At 57.1% G+C, this 17175-nt stretch overlaps 1 protein-coding gene across 4 annotated transcripts in view; it reads right to left on the bottom strand.

Moving 5' to 3' along the window:
• NCOR2 (nuclear receptor corepressor 2) overlaps window positions 1-17175 on the bottom strand; it is a 257131-nt gene that overhangs the window by 27084 nt on the left and 212872 nt on the right. For all 4 annotated transcript variants that reach the window (XM_082324898.1, XM_082324899.1, XM_082324900.1 and 1 more), the window contains exons 20-27: window positions 16077-16632; window positions 10592-10712; window positions 9362-9599; window positions 4564-4719; window positions 3834-3973; window positions 3650-3755; window positions 2829-2933; window positions 1797-1900 (exon numbers count right to left, since the gene is read on the bottom strand). In XM_082324898.1, coding sequence (XP_082181024.1) covers window positions 1797-1900; window positions 2829-2933; window positions 3650-3755; window positions 3834-3973; window positions 4564-4719; window positions 9362-9599; window positions 10592-10712; window positions 16077-16632 — 1526 coding nt within the window. The remainder of the gene's footprint in view (window positions 1-1796; window positions 1901-2828; window positions 2934-3649; window positions 3756-3833; window positions 3974-4563; window positions 4720-9361; window positions 9600-10591; window positions 10713-16076; window positions 16633-17175) is intronic.

Below are 17175 nucleotides of genomic sequence, written 5' to 3'. Positions count from 1 at the left end.
CACAGCCACCTGCCCCCTCTGAATCCCCCTCAAAACAGCCAGGGCTGGATGTCCTTGAAGCATGGCTGGTGATTAGCACCCCTCTGCCATCACAACCTATTGGTACCAACCGGGAACAGCCACCATGGGGGGACAGTCCCCCCCCCCCTCCATCGCAGGGAAGGCACAGCGATGCTCTTGACTGACGCCCTCCTGCTCTGCTCGTTTAACCCCACCAACCCCCACGACTGATGCTGGTGGGAAGTCTCAGGGAAGCGATGCCCCAGCCAGCTTTGCTGGTGCTTCCAGGCTGTGCCAGGGCAGACTATTTCCCCACCCCAGCTTGGAGATACCCCTGCTCTGTACCAAGCCCTCTTGAGTGCCAGTGGTCCCCAAAACCCCGCCGCAGCTGCCGGGACGTGCCAGCACACAGGTTCAATGCTCTGACTGTTTGCCCTCGCCGTACACCCGGTACCGGCTTTCCCAGTCAGCTCTCCCAGCCCCAGGTAAGTCATCTTCCTTCTGCGGACGTGCTCAGAGGGGATTTGAAAGCAAGTGATGACAGATGGCTTCAGAGCAGAGAGCATATATTCAAGATCTGCCTTCTGCGAACTGGATGACTAATCTGAGATCAAATATCAGCTCTGGTACCTGGAGCTGCTGCCGGAACAGGGGGCTCCTTCTCCCCAACGGGAGCAGAGGGATGCGGGCTGCTGGGCCGGCAGGAGAGGCAGGTAATGCTCTGGGGTCTGGGCTTGGTACCTTATTCCCAAGCCAAACAAAGGAAACTAGATAGATTAATTAGCTGGATGTAAAATAGAGTCTCAACAAACTCTGTTCATCTTCTGATCTCTGGCACATGGTGCTCAAGGCCCTTCATGCCCACCATTGCTGCCCATAGCAGCTGCAGGGGCACGCGAGGGGATGGAGCCTGCGAGGGGATGGAGCCTGCATTTGCTCTGATGGGTTATTTACAGCCCCCGAGCATCCATTCCTGGCAGCTGTTGGACGCAGGGCACCAGGCAAGTTAAGCCTTTGCTCTGGGCTAGGATTCAGGTTCGGGTCCCCAGGGCCAAAGGGAACGCGGACACCCTCCTTGAAGGAGGCAGGCAGAAATCTGAGCGCGAGTGGCTTTAAATATGTGAATGATGGCCAGATAAAATCCCCATGGGAAACAGATTTTTTTTTTTTTTAATGCTCTCCGCTCTGTTACCAGATGAGCAATAACTCACACTGCAAAAAACTATCGCCCGCTTGCCAGCTGCTCTTCCGAAGATGGATGGTGGAGATTAAGGCCAAAGTATCTTCCTGCTCAAGAGAGCCTTCGGGCAGGACCCCCGGCGCAGCACGCTCAGCCCTGGCAGGAGACCTCGCTACCTTACATGCACCTCGCAGCCTCTCCTCCGCCTGGCCTGGGCCCTCCACCCATCTCCTCCTTCTCTCTGCTCCACTTTCATGCACTGGAAAGATTATTTTCCCAGAGCCATTTAAAGCTGCTTTCGCCTCTGTTCCTGACAGCTACGAAAAGCAAAGGGGGGGTTCAGACATGCTGTAAGGCTCTGCATCGCTGCTTGCCAAGCTCTGCTCTTCAGCAGGCTCGGCTCACAGGACAGCACTCGTGCCAACCCCAGCAGAGGCTGTTTGCAAAGTCTCCGGCTGCAGACCGCTCCGAGGGGCTCCACAGGACGGGAGCATCGCAGAGCCGTGCTGCTCAGCCCTGTGCCGCATGGTCGGCGTGCCCCGCAAAACCCCGACCCCCGTGTCCAGCACCGCAAGCTGCAGCTGGAAGCAAAACCCGCCGGAGATGAGTGACCTACGTGTGTGATGGATCCTCGGTAGGTGATGGGCGACTCCGGAGGGGGTCTGGATGTGGGCGTTCCCTTGGTGATGCTTCCTCCCGAGGCAGAGCTGAGGGAAGTACCTGTAGGACACAAAGCCAGTGAGCTGGGGGCTGGATTTGCCGTTCAGCACAAAACCTGTGGGGCTGAGACTACTGACTAAGTGCAGGATTCGACCCAATCTCTAGCAAGCTGAGGTACTGGAGGGGAAGCCCTCCAAGAGACGTCAGTGTTAAATTCCATGCCTTGCAGAGCCCTTTCCACCTCGTCCCCTGAGGGACCCAGCCCTGTGAGTATGGGGCTGGGAGGTGGAAAAAAATGGGTATTTTGAGGCTGTCAGCTCCTTGCTGCCTTCATAGAGGGGCCGGGCAGATTTACGGGCCCGGGAGAAAGCACAGCCCGTCTCAGCCTCTCCCAATGCCATCAGAGCAGATCTCCGGCGAGATGCAGCGCGGGGTGGTTTGAGTTCATTTGCGTGTATCTGTCCTAGGTTGGAGCCAACCCACTGCACTCAGGCTTCTGACTGCCTTAGTTGGGGGGTTTCACAAACCAGAATTTGCACTTAAAAGCAACACTTCTACATTTATTTTCTTCTGCCTAGCTAATGGGCAAAGAAACATGGGAGGGCTATGCTTAAATGAAATGTGGTTCCTTCCCAGCTGCAGCAGCCTGAAAAAAACAATTAATGGAATTTCAACAGGTCTTGCTTTGTTTTAAGCAGCAGATTTTCGGGTGCCTCTTGAACATAAAACCTCCACCAGGATCAACACCCAAGGCCCTGATCTGGGGAGATGGCTAGACACATTGAGATGTCGTACAGACTTATCTGCCACCCCGCGGGCAACGCTGGAGAAAAGGGGCAAAGAGACCCCTTCGGCTGGGCACAACCCCTGAAATCAAACCTGCAATCACCAGGCAGCCGCAGCCAGCGTGGCGTTCGCCAGGCTTGGCAGTGCCAGCATCCCTCCCCTCCCGCAGCTGGGGCACACGCCTCCCGCCCCAGCTCCTCACCCCGCAGGATGGAGCCCTCCTGGGACGGCTGCAGAACCAGACTTTCCGGCTGGCTGGCCTGGCTTCTAGGAGAAAGTTGTTCCTGCTTTACTCCAGGAAAAGGCACTGGAAAAAATTAACCACGTATCAGCATAGGTGCAGGGCACGGGGCCGCAGCCTTCAGCTGCTTGAGGCTTTCATCTCTGCCAGCCCCGGGTTGGCACCTTCTTGGTGCCTTTGCCATCCCCACCGCTTTGGGACGGACTTCACTAAGGCTGCAGCAGTTGGCTGAATGCACAACCACCGGTGAGCAAAGCCAGATCCTTCGCCCTGGCAAAGGCGCTGCTGGGTGCTGCCCACACCGGGAACGGGGCTGGCGTTGAAAACCCGGTGCTGGTTTATAACAGGACACGCACACAGTGGGAAACAGGGCCCGTATCCCTCCCACCCAGACTGGGTCCCTCGCCCATCCCCTCCTGCTGTTAAGAATTGCTTTCAAATCTGCAGACTAAACACTTTCTTTGTTCACTTCAGGCCATTTACTCTTTATCCTACCAGCTTGGCGAGCAGCAATATATTTCCTTCCTTCGATCACAGTATTAGCCAGAGGGTATTTATAGGCTGGGATGCATCCCTGGCCGAGTTACTGCTTTCCTATACTGCACAAATTTAGCTCCCTGTGTCTCTGTTCTCCCGATGGACTAAATCCTTTCATTCTCTTAGCAGGTCCCTCTATGCTCCCTTGCTGTGTCCTGCACTCCTCCTTTCCTCTATGCTGCTGGCAAGCTCGCTCCCTGCTGCTCTTGGAGCATGTGAGAAGTCAATCACCCCCAATTCCTTACCCAGTTTCTTGGGATCCATGGTCAGCGGCAGGCCCATGGTGATGGAGCCGACGGGGACCTTGGCGTGCTCGGAGCTGTAGGGTGTGTGGAGCTGGATGGGCATGCCCTGCGGTGCGAGAGGAGAAGTCAGGAGTGGCTGCTGGCCCCTGCAAGGCGTCTCTGCCGCTCACACCCGATACCCTACCTGGGAAATGGATCCGACGGGTCTCTCCAGCACGGAGGGGTGCTTGGTGGAGGAGATGAGGGGAGGAGGGTTGGAGATGCTCGCTAGTCTCTGCAGCCCTGAGCGAGAGCTCTCATGCAGGTTTAGCGGGATGGGGTGTCCTGTGCAGAAAACGTAAGTGTTAGCAAGACCGAGGGAAGACAGAGTGGCTGCAGCTATCAGACAGAAAAGGGGCAAGGGAGGGAGCAGGGGCTGGATGCGGTGAACTGGCTGGCTGTGAGCCTGCACTAGGATCCAAGTCACACGATCGTTTTGGAAAGGACTGGAATAGTTTAAATGACTGCCTCGTCCCCTCTGCAGCCTGAGGATGTTCTGCGCCCGACTTGTCTGCCCTCCAGCCGGAGAGGGACAGCGCAGTGAGGGATAAAACCTGCCCAACTTCACACCGAGGGCAGCGTATGGAGCGCCCACACAGTTCTGCAATAAACCATGTCCCTAAACCTGCCCTGGCCAGAGCTGGGAGACCCGCCTGGCCACCCTCAGGCCACTGCATTAGCAGCGAGGGAGCTCCGTGCCAGGCCAAAGCAAGGTGTTAGCAGGTTTCTGCTGAACCCTCTCTCCTACCCCCTCCCCAAAAAGCTGCATTGACTTAAGAGCACGACCTGCGATGCCAGCTACAACCACAGCCTCTGTGCTTGGCCCCGCGTCAGGATGAAGGGCACACGCCACGCAGCCAGCGGCTTTTACTTGCCTGGTGGGTTATACTGAAACAAGTGGGGCTCTGCCTGGGGAGAGGTCTTTATCACATCCCGGGAGTAGGACAGGACGGGGGGCCAGCACGAGGCAGCCGTCGGCTCCGTGCTCAGCTTCTGAGCCTCTGCGATGGATGAGAAATGCATGGACTTTTCTGCAAGGGAAACAGAAAGCAACCAGCTTGCTCAGTGGCCTCCACGGGCGAGCGGTCCCTGCGGGCATGGGCAGGGAAGCCAGAGCCAGCTCCCAGCATGGGAAGCGGCTTCAGTTCAGTCCAACCTGGCCATAAGATGAGGGCTGAATTCCCCAACCAAACTTAAAAGAAAAAGCCTCAGTGTCATTGGCTGGATTTACAGCATTTATTTTACTCAGATGCTTAAGGCGCAGCGGGGAGGATGGATGTCCATGTTGGTGGCTCTACTGGTGCCCACTGCCAGCCAGTCACTGGGACGAGCACAGGGTCCAGCTCCTCACCAGGGCTTGGCCACGTGCAAACCACTCCTGGGCAGATCCTGCCTGTGCCCACAGCTCCGCATCAGCCACCGCGGCAGGGCTGGGGGGATTAACGATGACCCTGCCAAACCCTTCGCTGAGGTTAGAGCCAAGAGGCACCAACGCTGGCATCCCTCCAGCGCACGGGGGACATCCAGCTTACACCAGCTCGCTGGTGACAATATGGTCTGTGGTGTGCAGATGGGCACGGGGAGCCCAGGGAGCCACAGGCCACTGCTAGGGACCACTGCATGCCGGCACGCCGAGAACAAGCTCATCCTCACATCACATCGCGACGCAAAAACTCAGCCGTTCTTAAAGGATGGCTGCCGGCTATAAACCATTTGCAGGCTGTGGGAAGTGGCCAGAAATAACGGCATCAGCTTCTTGGACAGCAAGGGAATAACGTGCAGTGCCTGAAGTGACCAGATGTTCTCCGAACATCTGGGACAACCGTGCTGTATGAGACTGTTAAAGGCAAATGAAGATCAAGACGGGCTCTGCAGGACGACTGGATGCCTCTGTGGGGCACGGGGCAGCTTTCTGGTCCTCTGCAAGGCACCGGGGCTGGGGGCAGGAAAGCTTCCTGAAATTATCTGGCTTGGGATACACCGGATGCCAGGCTGGGTTCACCCTGGCTATAAAAAGGCTGATTGGAGGCCAAGGAGTGCCTAATGACGGAGAAGCCGTGCTGGGGATGCCTGAACCCTGCCATGCTCTGCAGGGCGCCAGGGAAAAGAGGGGCTTCATCTGCATCAGCTCCATCCCAAGTGCATCCTCACGCTTTGCTGAGCAGATGGATGAGACAGCCTTTTCTGGATGGATTACAGGCAGGTTTGGTAGGATTTGTTTGTAATCGATAAACACTTAATTTTGCACTGCCCTTCTTCCCCAGACCCACCTGCCTAATGTCTGCATTGACCAGAAATTAGAAACTGGGCAGTAAACAATAGCAATCACAAATGAACCCAGTCTTTAACCATCAATTTTTGATAAAAATAGATGCCTGAATCCTGCTAAGCCTAATAATAGGACAAGTAGATTATCAGAGGCCCAGTTTAATGAGGCTTTACTGCATTATCATTATTAATGCTCAGTGTACTCAGAAGCTAGGAGATTATTCTTGTCCCCTCCAGTGAGAGAAGAAATCCATTACTGGCAGGCAGAGGTGTCCAGGCACACACACCTCTGCAGCCTGGCGGGGCCAGACCTCAGCTGCAGCCTCTTCTCTCCCCACGCTGGATCCCAGAGAGGATCCCTTTGTCCTGCCAGCGCGGGGGAGCCCAGGCACATCCTCCAGACTGACGGAGAGTCCCTGGCACGTCCACACTCCCTGATTTTCTCCCCTTCAGCTCAGCCCCGCTCGTCTCTGCTCATACAGGGGCGAACAGCGTTGGGATGTCCCGGCTGAAGATGCTCTCCGACGCCAAGGCACTGTCAGCCAAGGCTACGTGCACCCTGGATGGCTCTTGGAGAGCCCCGTCCTCCTCCCCTCCCCGCGGGAGCCGTCCCCTCCCCTGCGTGCCTCTCCAGCCTGTGAAATGTGGCCAGTTCCTAATTGCCCCCGCATTAGAGGGTGGCTGTAACTCAGCCAGCTTTTGATAAAATAGCACTTATGCGGGGAAGAGAGAGTTCCTATTACCGTTTATCAAGCCCCTGGAATGGGAGCGAAGGAGTCAGAGTTTATATGATCCGTCATCCAAATTAATGATCTTGGCTCCCCATCGCCTACAAAGGCCAAATGAAACACAACTAAATCAACACAAAACATACCGCTGGCTTTCAAACCGCTGAGCGATAACCAAAGATATGCCCGACGGCAACTCGGCAATGGGAAAAGTGATCCGTCTGCCTGTCGGTGAGATCCAGGCAGGGCTGCCTGCCTCTGCCCGGCCCCGCGATTAGCAGCTCATCTTGGAAGGCAGGGGAGGGGAGGGCAGTGCTCAGGAAGGTACGGCTGGGCTGGCCACCCTCCAGGCCGACACGGCCCCAGCCAGCGGCTGCGAGGCAGCCAACGCCTCAGCCAGGATGTGTGCAAGACTTGGCTTTGAAGCGGATCCAGAGCGGTGTGAAGGATGTTGATCTCTGGAGCGGTTGCAAGAGTTCAAGCTCTCTTATCGAGCAGGGGAGGAATGGGAATACCTGCTCCGGCAGAGCTGGCCCCTTGCGAGGAGGCGGCACGGGGCTGCTCCCCTGAAGGCTTTGCAGGCTGTGCTGGACTCTCACGTTTAACGTGAGGTCCGTGTAGAGGCGGTGTGGCAGCACCATGTCTGCTGTCTGGATGCTTGCCGCTTCACTGGGACGCCTCGGAAAGTGGGGCAGGGAAGGGACACACACAGATTTGCCAGGACTATCTGGCTATCTCCCCTCCAACCCCTGATCCACAGCTGGGATGTGCTCCAAGAGGCAGAGACAGCACTGAGCAGCTGCCTGAGTCCATACCCATACTGAAACCAAGGCTATGGGGGACTTGGTTTCTCCCCTCGAGATGACTCTCATCACAAACCTGCTCATTTTCAAATGGGAGATGCATTCCCACCACGAATAGAGAAGACCAGCCTATGGTTCCCTGGGGTCCATATGCAGCCCAGACCCACGCTAGCACCCAGCACTCATGCACAGCTATGCAGGGTTTGGAGATCGCACAGCTGGAACCCAAGACCTGCTGAGATGTTTGCAGGGGTACAGGCAGGCGTAATTAGTTTCATTAACATGGAAGAGTCAGAGCACAACAGAGGTGTGAGAGGGGAGATTAAAGTGCTTCATATCACTAGTGCTTTGCAGAGAACAAAGCCATAAAAAATCCACCTGGGTATCAGATTCTTGGATTTAGTAACAGTGCCAACCAGAACGGCGTGGTTGATCTCCAACCCCTAAACCCTGCCTCGTACCTAACACACACAAATCTGCCTCACCTCCTCCTGCGGCCAGGAGGAAGCTGGAGCCGCAGCGCCGGGACGCCGGCGACGCAGAGCTCCGGGTCCGAGCGCTGGCCGTGCCACCCAGCTCACCGAGAAGCTGAGCTGTGCAAGACCGGATCCGCACAGGATTACGGCGCAGGAAGAGATCAAACCTGATTATCCGCTGCCAGCGGAGAGAGCTGGAGGGGAACTGTTCCGCCTGGGCAGCAAACACGAGCACAGCTGGAGACGGGACTCCCCAGGTGGCAACACCACACCTCGGGGGGGAACTCCCTTTCTTTCAAGGTGAGCAGTCACCTTCCTTGCTTATATGCAAAGCACTCTGGAGGTGTGATGCACACATGGTGCTATTTATTGTTTAAAAAAAAAATTGGCCAAGTGCCACCAACCAACCCTTCTTGCAAGCACACCATTCTGTCCAGAGGGACACAACTGCTTGAAAAATAAATACTTGGGCCTGGATCCTGGCTACCAGAGGGTGAGCTAGCACACTGATTTTCCAGCAAAGACCACAGCCCAGGTCCAGTGCCGATCTGCCTCATCAGTGTAGTCTCATCTACCTTCCATCTCCATGCATCAGCAGGTAATTTTTGCAGCTGCACCCATCCCCACGCAGGATCCAGCAGTGGGGGACATCGTACCCACCCAGCCTGACCTCCCCGCTCCTCTGATCGTGCCACAGCGTCTCATCTTCACATGCAACTGAACCGCAGGCTGGCTACGAGGGGCAGGGACACGGACTCTGAACTTGAACAGTCTGACACGCAGATTAAAAACCCATTTAGAGGATGGTCTCATCAGGACTTCCCGTCTCTCCTTAACCTTGATCCCCAGGTGCTCAAGCTAATAACGCTTCAGATGCTCTACGGTGGGAAACTCTGAATTGCTCATTAGGCAGCCAAACCACATCAGAGCTATTCCGGGGAGAAAGCACTGGGAATCTTTACAGGAACCTTTGGACTCCGAGTCACAGTATTAGCATTGATTTTAAAGGAAATAATGGTCCCCGCTGAGCATTAAAAGCATTCTTTATAGAAAGCCAGCAAGGTAGAAAAGAGCCATTGTACCCGGAGCCCTGGCATGCCTCCAGGCCCCTTTGCTCTCAAGTGAATGGCAGAGACGCTAATAAAGGCAATCTTCACCTCCTCAGCGCTCGACACTGGCCGGGTGTTTGCTGTAGGCTCAATGAGACATGATGTACTGTCTAATGAACATGGGAAATTAGCCATGCCTCTCTGGTCCTGCTTCAAGATGCTATTAAAGAGCTTTCAAGGGTTGAAGCAAGCTTTCACCTAAGAGGAGGAAAGCTGCTGGCTGAGTCCAGCTCCACACACCAGGCATTTCTGTGTGGATAAACACGCACCGACGTCCGCACTCTCCTACCTTCCTTGTCACCAACAGCGGGGCTCCTGCTCTTTCCCCTGGGACTGCTGCTTGGCTGCTGCTGCTCCTTCTCAGCCTGCTGCTGCTGGGACTGCGATAGCTTGCTTGGGGGCACGTCCTCGCGGGCAGACTCGTGGGCTTTCGTGATCTGCTGCTGGTAGAGGGCCAAGGCATGGGGAGGCACCTGGGGCTTCACACTTCCACTCTGCAGTATCCCCTCCGAGAAACCTTCGGAAATCTGCAAAGCAATAAGAGTTGGTGACACTTGCCGTGTGCTGTTGACATCCGTAACAGTCTTGGAGGCATCAAGGTGTTACGAGAAGCACCTGCCCCACACTATTGCTGCAAGTCTTACCAGCCTGAACAAGGCTCCAAAGCTCACCAGCCAGAGGAGATTTAAAAAGCCCACAACAAAGAGTATCAGCTCTGTGCTGGTGACACTACAGGAGAGCCTCAGACTTCCCTTGTTTAAAACCTCTAATCTATAGTTAAGTGCTTGTAGCTTTTGCCAGAAGTTACATTACAGCAGCCACACCTTAAGCTGTAACATGGGAAAGTGCGGGAGCATCAGGAATGGGTCCTCCCTGAGTGCTCAAAACCCAAAAGCAGGGATTTCCTCCCTGCCCGCCCTGCGATGCTGCTCCTCTGGTGTTGACCCTGGAGATACCGGGGTGCTTTTTGTCACAGCCCAAGCCACTGCACCAGGAGGAACCATCAGCCTCGGAGAATTCATGTTCTTTTAGTACACGGCTACTGGGTAGCCAAAAAGGGGGACCAAGCAGAGCTTCTGCATAAGGAAGAGCATAAATGCTTCTTATGTGGTATCCTTCAAACACATGAGATGAAGAGAAGCACAGGGCTGGGAAGGTGCACACTCGCTTTTTAAAGCAACGGGAGGCAGCAGTCATGTGGCAATGAGAAGCTTTTTCTGTCCAGACCTCCCACGACTTTCTGATAAAAGAGCTCAAGGGACATCCAAACGTTGCTGGCAGAGCCGCTCCAGCAGCTGGGAACATGCTCTGCAACAGGGAGCACCTTGCCTGCTGCGGGGGCTCGCACCGCCCAGGCACAGCTCTCTGCAGACCACGAGCTCAGCCATCCGCAGGGATGAGCACATCCTTGCAACCCTGACGCACGCCACGCAGGGGACGCGGCCCAACGGAATAGCTTGCACGGGGCACACGCGGCCGCCGTGCTCTCCGTCCCGGCCCGCTCTGGTGGGGCACTCACGATGGGAGGGATGGCAGCAGCACGCTGCTTCAGCTGCTTCAGGTCCAGCGGCTTCTGCGGCGAGGAGTTCAGCCTGGCATCGCTGGTGGTGTTGAGCAGGCTGGGCCGGGGGGACAGCAACCTGGACACAAAACACGCAAGTCAGCCGGGCAATGCCATGGACAAGGTTCCACGTCCCATTGCTCCCCCGCATCCTGCACCCCTCTGTTTTATGCTACCAAGCCTAGAGGACATACTCTTCATCAGAGAGGAGGGTGCTGGACCACTGCTTGCTGCTGGGAATCCGAGCTCTTGAACACATCACGCACTTGGGCTGCCAGCCTTGCAAGCTGCTGCCCTGGCCCCAAACCTGTTTAGATGGCAACCACCATTCCAAAGATCTCGGCATCCACCATGAGGATGACTGTCCGACAGGAGGTCGCTCAGCAGGAAAATCTGCCGCGCTGCCCAAAGCACGGGGGACCCGCGGCCGCCGGGGAGGTGTCTCAGCCTTGACCTTCATGGGCTGCAGTTGCTCCTGGGTTGTTTTGGTCTATGAGGGCAGGCACAGAGGGGAACGCAACCCAGCCCAGCAATGCCCAGCTAGCAACTGGGGCAGCTTTGCCATGGGATGACAAGGCTGAGGGGAGGTGGAGAGCGGGATGGGATTCAAATCCTGCTTTCCAGAGAAGACAACCTCCGCAGGGCTCCATGCTCAAATGAGACCATTACATCCAGCTCAACAGGCTCTTGAGCCCTTCTTCCCTACTCTAACTATTTCTAGCAAATCTGTTGCTGTTGTCCAGAATAAACCCGAGGGAAAAGTGGAGCCTGGAGCCAGAGCCAGCAGTTACAGAGGAGGGCAACCAGTTCAGATTTCATTTGGGCATCACGCCACTCTCCAGCGCTCACCCGGCACTTGGGATTGGCTTCATGCTCCTCTTCAAGGACTGTCTTTTATCAAGGTGCTAAAGCCTGGGCAAGCAACAATGTGCACGCAGCCAGGGCGCTCGGATCACTTGAAAGACAAGAGGTTGGATTTGGAAGGGATTTGGTGTTCAGCCCAGTGGCTGTGCAGCCCTGCGCCCTCGCCATTTGCTCTTTCCCTTGGCTGTTACGTTGCCTGGTAGACACTTAGATGGCCGCACCGAGCCCCTGTGCAAACGGCGAGAGATGGGCATCTCCATGGTGCCACCGAAACGGGATGGGGATGGAGGTGTGCGAAGTTCATGTGTCAAACTCTTGGTGTGCCCAGCTCCTGAGCCTGTGCCGAGACCCGAGGGACCACATCTCTCCAGGCCATCTCCGCTTTCTCTCCCTCCTGACTCCAATTTGTTGAAGCCAGTTCATAGTTTTCAAGCTTTACAGCTTGATTTGTTTATTTTAGCTGTTAGTTCACTGCTCTCTTCAGCCTATAAATTTCAAGGTCATCCTATGCTCACCCTTGGATGAATAAACAAGCGTGGCGGGGCCATGCGTGGGGAATGAACTCATCACGGCGCTGGGACTGCCCCAGCCCTCGCTCTGCACAGCGCCTGGTATCGGAGGAGAAGGGGACCCACCTCCGGATTGGGACTGGGTGCTCCAGTTAAGCACCGAGGGGAGACCAGGTGAGGGGCAATGAATCCAAGCTGCACCCTGAATAATCGCAATGATGTCTGCCCATGGAACCGCATGGCTGTTGTGAAGTCAGGCTGGGGAGGAACGCGGCTCCCGGCAGGGTGCAATGCCCCAAAGGCTGCTGAGACGTGTGGCCGGGGACAAGGGCACCTGGCACTTGCTCCCAAGACCTTCACGCCATGCTGAGCTGCAGCACTGCTCTTCTGCGGCTGCCAAGCTGGGGACACCCCGTATTCGCAGCATGCTCTGCAGCCCTGGCCCCACACCCCAGCACTTTGGGCTCTGATTTTGTCCTATAGAAATCAATCTTTTTTTTTATTATTTTTAAAAACGGTCAATTTTTTTCTGGGCAAGCCTCATCTAGGAGGCAGGGCAGCCAGAGCAGGCTGCCAGCTCACGGTGCCTGCGATGAGCTTCATTCCTGCCACTTCACCCCCGATGCCAGCACTGCCAGGCCGGTAACACGTCACCCCCAGGCTGAGACGGGTCCTGGTGCTCACCAGGCGGTGACAGACCTGGGAGTGCTGGCCCAGCTCCATGTCACTGTCACTGCTAGTGGCACGGGACAGATCTCAGCAGCTGCACTGCTCTCCTCCTTAGCAGCGATTCTTGCGGGACACATAGCTAAACAGCCCGATTTTCCAGAGACTGGCAAGCTTGATCAGCAAGCGGGGTCCTGCCAGCCCTGGCAGCCCCCGGCAGAGCAACCGCCCCAGCAGCCACCGCGTGCACTTGTGGCACTTGCAGAGATGCATTTAAGCACCCTTAAGGTCCCTTTAAGCACACTTAAGATCCTCGGGTTTCCTAAAGCCCTCCAGGATCCTGATGCTTAGGAAGCCAGAGTCAGTATTAAATTCATCAATATGCAAATTGCATAATTTATTATGTCCCTCCCAGCAGCTCCTGCACCGGACACAGGGCTGTCTGTTGAGTGATTTGCTCTGGAAGTCACTGGATTAACAACTCTTAGCATCTTGTATCCACCCGCTGCCAAACCGGGGCCTCCCAAATCCAACTGCCAGTCCCTAAACGCGGGTTTGATGGCGTTGGGAGGGATGGGAAAAGGATTTGAGCGGGTTGGGGTCGGCACACACACAGCTGAGCCTCGGTGGTATGGAAATGTCCCCTCCCAGGCACAAAGCTTTGGAGGTGACCAAGACACCACATTCTCCAAACCCCTTCACCTTCTGCCACGGAGACGGGGACCAGTTTCATTGCCAGATGAGCCAACACACTGATACGTGACCCAGCCAAATGCAATTCCTTGCACACGCAGTGGTTGTGCAAAGGTGATGGCTACCAGATTTCCCTGGCGAGCTCCCCCGAGCCAGGGCCACGGCAGCAACGCGGCACTGGCCTGGCACAGCCCTCACCCCTACGGCTGAGCCAGCGACCGGGATGCGCAGCGCAGGGGTGGCTCGGTGCAATGCTTACGGGCAGGTGTCTCCTCTCTGCGCTGCAGGTCTGCAGCGGGTGACTGTGGATGGCCTCCCTCCCGCGTTCCCATCTGGCGTGACCTCCCGCTGAACCGCAGCACTGGCAGCTCTAGCAGCAGCCCTCTTGTAGCACACGCGGTATGGAACCACAGACAATTAGCTGCCTTCTTCTGCTTTGATGAGTTAAGGCTGCGACTCCTTCTCCCAGACTTGTCTTTGCTAGTGCAAACCATGGGAGGACCTGAGAAAGGCTGCCCCTACGTCTCACACCAACCCTGCACCCCTTCCCTCTCAGGGCAGGGACATCCCAGCCACCCTCTGTCCCCTTCTGGGAGATGCCGCGGACAGCTCGGTGCTTTTACAAGCGCAGGGAAGAGCACCCACGCCCCGCCGGTGCTGGGTGGGCGGGCGAGCATCGGGTGATGCGGTGACGGGGCGGCTCACGCGGCATCTCGGCAGCCTCGTCCTGCTCATCGCGAGTCACGCTGCAGCAGTGGGGCTGCGGTAACCGCCTGTGAGCGAGCAGCTCTTGGCCAGTGGGAAATGCAAGGGAGCAAAGCAACACTTTGGGGCACAGAGTCGCCACTGGGAGCACGATGGTGCCAAAACCTCCGATCTGGCTGCAGACCAACCCTGTGGGTGCTCCTGGGGCTCCCGGGCCGGGTAACGCCAGGCGCTGGCGCTGGCGTTGGCTGCAGCTTTCCTGTGCCGGCAGGCTCTGCTATCACCCGCGCTTCACCACCACACCGGATAAGAGGAGTGGCTCAGGAGCTGCGGGACACCTGTTTAATATTTAATATTCAATATTCCTGGAAGCTGGGAACTGTTTGACAAGCGAGATAGGCGCTGACTCAGTGAGGAGCTGGGGATGAAAAAGTCGTTCCCAAGACGACTTGCTCCTTTGCTGCTGGGGAGTCGGTACAAGCCGCTGCTGTCCTGTTTTCAGTTGGGTTAATGTTAAACTCGAGGAGTGCAGCCCCGCTGGCCTCACTCTCCCTTGCTGGGAGGTTTTCCCCCATCTGGGAAGGAGGAGAGGGTGGGGAGGGGTGGTGCTGGACTCTGTCCACTGCCAGAGAGGAGCACTGCAGCCAAGAGGCCTCAGCACTGCCACGGGGCCAGGGCCAGCGGCATCTGCACCACCCCTCGGCATCGTCAGCGCTGCTTCCAGCTGCTCGGCAGCGAGAGGGGCCGCTCCCCCGGGGCAGCCGGGAAGCGCGCAGAATGCTCCCCCACGAGCAGCACTCACCCACTGGCTCCTGCATCCATCGCAGGGAAAGCGCGGAGGCCGTTAGGAGTGGTGGAGACACACGACGGCTCCCTCCCGCCTCGTCCCGCTGCTTTGCTCGGTTGGTTTTTTAAATAGTCCTGTCCACAGCAGTGCGTACAGCCCGCCCGGCCTGGCAGTACCTGTCTCGCTGCCAAACTGCCCCCTGAAAGCCCAGAGGAGGGATGTGGGATGTAGGATGCTGGATGCCAGCCTCTCATCCCAGCCCAGCTCCGAGGCGGGGAGTGGGGAGGGACTGCCGTCCCTACATGTGACAGCAGGGCGGACTCAGAGGTCCCTCCTGACCCAGGAGCCAGTGTGGATGGAAGCAGGAGCCATTAGAGAAATCAGTGCTAGAAAGACGCATGTATTCCTATATATTCTTTAAAAACCAGGAAACCCTCTCCCCATTTGTGAGGCTCTCGGGTGGGGAGGGCTCTGTGGGAAGGGCCAGGAGGGGAACGGGACGTTTCTCCGAGGAGGAAGCCAGTGCTTCCTCTCCCTGTCCCAAGAGCCACCAGGAAGGGCCAGAGGTGCCCTGGGCTGCTGGCCCCAGGAGTGGCTGGACGGCTTGGGACCGCAGCGGCTCAGGTGAAGACCCAGTGGCATGGCCCCAGGAAAGTTCGCACAGCCCACGCCATTCTCCTGCCTTTACAGCCAGGACGGATAATTCATCCCTATGAATCCAAGCAGCATCTCCACTGAGGGAGCAGCTCGCCCCCTCTCTGCACTGGCAACACGTCCCTGATGTGACTTCTCTCCTGCCAGTGCCGACTCAAGACAGAAACTGCTCCCAACCCCAGATGCTGGCACACCAGCCTGCGCCTCTGCACAACTCTGCTGTCCCCGAGGGCATGTCCCACTCCATTGCATCACCCAGATGGGCTGAGGCCAGCAGACGCAGTGGCTCTGCACCCAACACCTGCCTGTGGCCATTGCCCAGTAGCACCCATACGCTGGGACATTGCACTGCCCGTTGTGTCACGGCCCCTTTGCAAGCATTGGCCAAAGGGTTGCGGCCACGTGGGGACACAGTTGGGCACGTCCCTTCACCTAGGGGAGCACCTGAGCAGTGATATTCCCAAGAAGGAGCTCGCAAAAGCGCATGTGGGCACTGCAGCATGCAACGGAGATGCTCGTCTGCCCCTCGGGCTGTGCACTTGCCCACCTCTTTCCCCGCTCCTACCTGCTCTTGTCCACAGCATCCTGCTCGTCCATCTCGTCCGCGCTGCAGGTCGCGCTGGAGTCGCTGTCGGGGTTCACCCCGGGGCCTTTACTGCCTTTATGGCTCTCCTTCTTCTCAGCCTTGGGTGTCCCCTCCGTCCCTGCTGTCCCTCCGCCGCTGCTGCTGCTTTCGGCTTTCTTGTCATTCCCCTTGTCCTTCTCCTGGCTGTCTTCACTCTCCTCCTTCTTCACCTCACTCTTGCAGGGCTCTTCGCTCGCCTTCTCCTCTGGCTCCTCCGTTTTCACCACGTCCACCACCAGGTCCTCCTGCACCTTCTCCTCGCTGCTGGGCGGCTCAGGAGCTGCCTCCGGCGGAGGGCTGGTGGCAGGAGTGGGGTTGGCGGGGGCAGCGGGGGGAGCGTCGGGGGGTGTTGGAGCCTCTTCCAATTTGACTGCTGGTTGTGCGCCGGAGTCGCCTCCCGGCCCGGCTGGTGCCTTGGCCCCGTTTTCGCCTCCTTCTTTGGCTTCGGGCCTTGGTGAGGGAATGCTCTCTGTGTCGGAGCTGTTATTTACTGCAGCTGAGAAAAAGGAAGAAATAAAAATAAGGATCAGCCCGAGATTCTCGCTTCCCATATCACTGCCTCCGCCCCCTCCCATGGGAGGAGAACGCCCTCGTTCCTCCAAGGGGGAGACGATCCCAGGGCTGGGAGAGCTGTGCCGGGATCCCCGGATCCAGAGCCTCCTAAGAAAAGGGATGCTCTGGGGGCCTCTTTGCTTGCCCAGCAAGACAACTGTTGTTACTCCCCACTGAAATGCAAAGCCACATGCCCAAAAGCCTGGAGACCAAATGACTGGGTTTTAAGGGAAAACCCTGGCTTCTGGCTGGATACGCAGGGCAGGACCTACTCCCTCCTTGCCCTCTCACCCATGGGTCTGGATCAGCTCTGCTCTCCCGGGGCCAGGCACCTCGCTGGCACCCTGCTTGCTGACTTACGTCGCCCGTGTCCCTGGCTCTGCCACCCCCGGGGCCCCTGGGGACCATCCCAAAACACCGCGCGTGTTTGTTGTTATTTAAGCCGCCAGTGGCAGAAGAAAGGAGGTCAGGGTCAGTGAAAGCAAAG

This window comes from Platalea leucorodia (assembly GCF_965183815.1).
Source record: "Platalea leucorodia genome assembly, chromosome: 12".
NCBI lineage: Eukaryota > Metazoa > Chordata > Aves > Pelecaniformes > Threskiornithidae > Platalea > Platalea leucorodia.
The sequence above is the reverse complement of the archived record's forward strand: the minus strand, read 5'-3'. Positions and strand labels throughout refer to the sequence as shown.